This window comes from Salvia splendens, chromosome 13, assembly GCF_004379255.2.
Source record: "Salvia splendens isolate huo1 chromosome 13, SspV2, whole genome shotgun sequence".
NCBI lineage: Eukaryota > Viridiplantae > Streptophyta > Magnoliopsida > Lamiales > Lamiaceae > Salvia > Salvia splendens.
This window is the reverse complement of record NC_056044.1, coordinates 3871203-3875712: the sequence shown is the minus strand read 5'-3', so window position 1 is coordinate 3875712 and position 4510 is coordinate 3871203. Positions and strand designations below refer to the sequence as shown.

The 4510-nt window shown below is 37.5% G+C and overlaps 1 protein-coding gene across 2 annotated transcripts; it reads left to right on the top strand.

The window, feature by feature from the left end:
* Positions 1 to 1323: 1323 nt before the first annotated feature.
* LOC121762732 (O-glucosyltransferase rumi homolog) lies at positions 1324 to 4297 on the top strand. Of its 2 annotated transcripts, none has more exons than XM_042158709.1 (6): positions 1324 to 1517; positions 2035 to 2507; positions 2943 to 3135; positions 3273 to 3337; positions 3418 to 3628; positions 3703 to 4297. In XM_042158709.1, exons 2-6 carry the CDS (start codon positions 2080 to 2082, stop codon positions 4030 to 4032), a joined length of 1227 nt encoding a protein of 408 aa, XP_042014643.1. In that variant the 5' UTR covers positions 1324 to 1517; positions 2035 to 2079; the 3' UTR covers positions 4033 to 4297. The 2 variants fall into 2 exon arrangements, with proteins under 2 accessions (XP_042014643.1, XP_042014642.1); XM_042158708.1 differs by having other exon boundaries at positions 1997 to 2507.
* Positions 4298 to 4510: the final 213 nt, after the last annotated feature.

The window sequence follows — 4510 nt, the reverse complement described above, 5'->3', positions numbered from 1 at the left end:
CATAAAAAACAACGTACTACTTTTTTATGAATCAGAGAAAAAATTTTAAATCATAAAAAGGGTATTAAACATGGGTTTAATAAAAGAGCTGGCTAGAATTGTAAAAAAAAAAAACATAAAACAACCAGACAACTACATCCTGCATGTCCAAAGGGGAATAAGTTAATTCATTTGTTTACTTTGAATGAGTAGAACGTGACTGATTCCAAGGAATATTTGGGTCGTCAATTTCTTATATGTAGATTAGATATCAACAAGTCAACATAATTTGAATTTATATAAATGGAGCCACTGTTGTTAGTAATAGGTCACCAAAACCCAAAATAAAGGCAATTGATACCCCCTACTCGTTCATTCGAAGACATTTTTAATTCAGCTTACTTTAGGCTTTAGGGAAAGGAGAGTTAAATAAAAAATTAGTTAAGGATTGCACTCGACAAAAAAAAAAGAACTTTCTTAAATAATAACTCAAGTATTAATCTGAACTATTAGATTAAAAAATTAGTGGACATGACTTAATTTTATCAGATATTATCAACACTAAGGTATAATATTATCAAAAGGGTAATATATATAGAAAATCCAATATCGTAAAAATCATATGTCTATCTGATCAAAATTTTTGATATACTGAATATTTTGTATTACCAATTTCAATACTGATATCGTACTGTATTTTTTGTGCCGTACAAAAAATCAGTATACTAGACTTTTACGACATACTAATTTACGAAATCAATACTTAAAACTTGTGTTGGTTCAATATGGATCAATTAACCCGGGACAAAAGGAGTATTTAGGAGGGAATAGTACTTATGAATGAAATCGCACGCTACAGCACTCCAACCCCTACGGCCATTAAATTGACTACTTAGACTTCGGGGTAATTCTTTTGTTGTTCTAGAGTATAATTAACATTCCATAAGTGTACTGAACTTTTTTTTTTTTATTCCGACTTTGAGAGAGACGCATGAAGGTCATGCGTCTCCTTTTAATGAAACGCATGACGGAGATGCGTCTTTTAGAAAGACGCATGACTCCCATGCGTCTTTCAATTTTTTTCATTTTTTTAAAGACGCATAAGCGTCATGCGTCTTAGGGAGAGACGCATGAGGCTCATGCGTCTTCTTTTAAGCCTCATGCGTCTTCTTTTAAAAGCTTTAAAAAAAAGATAAATGCAGCCAAATCTACTTTTACCCTTACATTCAAAGAATATTTACACATCACTGTCTATCGCCGCTGCTCCGACCTAAGGTTGACTCCAAGCTGAAAACATGACAAAAACACGTTTTAATTCAACTCTTCTATTTCAAGATAACAATTTTATATTCTACATTTCGTAATTAAACACCTTATCTCTCTCTATGAAGAAAATGCCATGGTTGAGGAGTTTGGATTTTCAGAGAGACTCCATGCTTGTTGGATTCTGGAAATCAGTGAAAAACAGACCTTAACAACTATTCTGCTTCATCTTCATCTCCGTTTCCTTTTTAGCCTTTGCCGGCTGGATTGATCTCGTAAGTCTTTTATCTCCTCTCATAAACCTTGGGCGATTGATTGCATACATGCAAATAATTAATGCAAAGCTTTTTAATGCCGACTTAATTTATCGTGATTTTTGTCAATATATATACATTTACATATTAGAATTGGAATTGATTCGACTTTGACAATTTAGGTTCTCGATATTTTTGTGTGATATTAGACGAATTCATGTGTATGAGAAGTTGTATTAGCGAGGAGGTTGAAAATTGAAATTAAGTATTGATGAAATGATGAATTCTGGAAAATGAAGACTAGAGATATCCTTATTTGTAGTTTTCTTAAGCGATTATTAATTCTATTTGATTTTGTTTGTTGAATTTCTTAGATAAAATCTTCATGTCTCGATCTGAATTAATTGAATGTTTGTGATGAAACTTCATTGATTTTTTACGGAATTTTATAATGAATATTAAATTAATAGATGAAGTTTTTTTCTGGAAATTATTTGCAGAGTAGATATTCAAAATATTACTATTCCCAAATTTGTAGCAACAAAACGGCAAAAACGCTTGAATTTCCACTGGACTGCAGCTCATGGAACCGCGCCAAAGTCTGCCCGAAAACCTACCTGAAATCGCAACCCTGCCCGGATCCTGCCCGGAATACTTCCGATGGATCCAACAGGACTTGCGCCACTGGAGGGAGACCGGAATCACCGAGGCTATGGTGGAGAAGGCGCGGCGAACGGCGCATTTCCGCCTGACGATTTCTGGCGGGAAAATGTATGTGGAGAAATTCCGGCAGTCTATCCAGACGCGTGATCTGTTCACGATGTGGGGATTCGTGCAGCTGATGAGATTGTACCCTGGTAGATTGCCGGATTTGGAGCTGATGTTCGACTGCGATGACCGGCCCGTCGTGCCGGAGGCGGAGATCGGGCGTGAGCCACCGCCGGTGTTTCGCTACTGCTCGGATTCGCGGAGCTTGGATATCGTCTTCCCGGATTGGTCGTTTTGGGGCTGGTAATCCTCTAAGTCTCTCTCTTTCCCTGTTTTTTTGAAGAGATATTTTACTGGTTTTTTTTATGATAATTTGTTGAATTCTTTCTCTAATTTTTTTATTAATATATACCAACTTAATCTAGTTTAGTGCTGGTAGTAATTGCATTTGGTTGAATTCTGCTCTAATTTTGAAAATTGGTATCAACTTTAGTTAAAGTTTTCTTCATAGAACTCGAGCTCCATGGACCATGAGAGCACTAAGATCTTTTTCTCAAGAAATATGCTACAATTGATTTAATATTTACTAAAATGAACTCGAATACACCAAATTTGACATTGATTTGTGGGAGTGGTCATGACAAGTGTGCCAGTCATGACAAAGACATAACTCATTTATCCTGAGTTATTTTGCATGGTTATTGAGTTTTTCTTTGAATTTGTCATTGATTTGAGCAGGGCAGAGATAAATATAAGGCCATGGAGAAGTATGTTGAAGGCAATTAAAGAAGGGAATGCGAAGACGAGATGGGAGGACAGAGTGCCCTATGCCTACTGGAAGGGGAATCCGAACGTATGCCCTTGGCGGGGTGAGCTTATGCAGTGCAATGCCACTGATCAAAATGACTGGAACGCGCGCCTCTATGTTCAAGTATGCATATCTGTAACTATATCACATCTTACTGTAGGTTAACATGATTTGTGTCGTTTAGATTCATATGCATGAATTGCACATACATTCCTGCCTAGCAATGTTTTCATTATGTATGAATGTTTGTAATGTTTCAGAACTGGGATGCAGAGTCGAAAGAAGGATTTCAGCACTCCAATATAGAAGATCAGTGCACCCACCGGTTAGTAATAGTTCTGTAGGAGCATAGTACATTCGAGTATTTCGAAACTGATGATTCACTGTCTGCTTACTTGATTTCAGGTATAAGATTTACATAGAAGGATGGGGGTGGTCCGTGAGCGAAAAGTACATATTTGCCTGCGACTCGCCTACCTTGCTAATGACGCTGCGCTGGCATGATTTCTTCATAAGGGGGATGACCCCTCAAAAACATTACTGGCCTGTCAAAGACAGTGACAAATGCAGGTCACTCAAATTTGCTGTTGAATGGGGCAACAATCACACTGCAAAGGTCTTCTTGTTTACAACATTAACTATCATCAAATCTCACACTAGCTCATGTTGTGAACTGTGTGTGGTTGTTAGGCAAAGGCGATTGGAGAAAGGGGGAGCCGGTTTATCCACGAGGATATGAAGATGGAGTATGTGTATGACTACATATTCCATCTGCTAGATGAGTACGCGAAGCTGTTGAGGTACAAGCCGAAGGTCCCTCCAAACGCAGTGGAAGTGTGCTCGGCGTGCTCAGCAGATGGGAACTGGAGAAAGTTCATGGAAGAATCCATGGAGAAGTCAGGTAGTGATTCGGGTCCATGCACAATGCCTCCACCTTATGAGGATCAAGAATTCAAGGTTTTGGTTGATGAACAGGCCAAGGCAACAAGACAAGTTGAAGCATGGGAAGAACAGTATTGAGCAAAGCAATGATAGTGAATCAAAATCCCATGGTAGAGTTTCTTGTTAGGAATGAATGTATTACAAATATGGATCACACGTAATTGAATTTGTATTCTATAATGTATAATGTATAATGTTCTATAATGTATAGGTCACTTATGCATGGAAACATAGATTATGTACTTCAAGGTGATCAACATATGATTTTTAGTATATACTTATTGGATTTGGATCTCCTGCTGTGCTGTGCTGTGCACAGACAGACAGGGGAATAAAAAATTAATTTTTTTTTATTATTAAAATTTTTTTTTGTGTGTACACAGCAGGTGCTGTGCACAGCAGGGGATCCACCCCATACTTATTTGGTTTGGTATGTGACAGATAGATGGGTTTTACAATCAGAGGCGTTGATAACTTACTCGATCTATCAATTCTACGCCCATGATAGATAATAAGTGCATGCTGACTTGCAATCGGAATTCCAATTTCTGCAAAC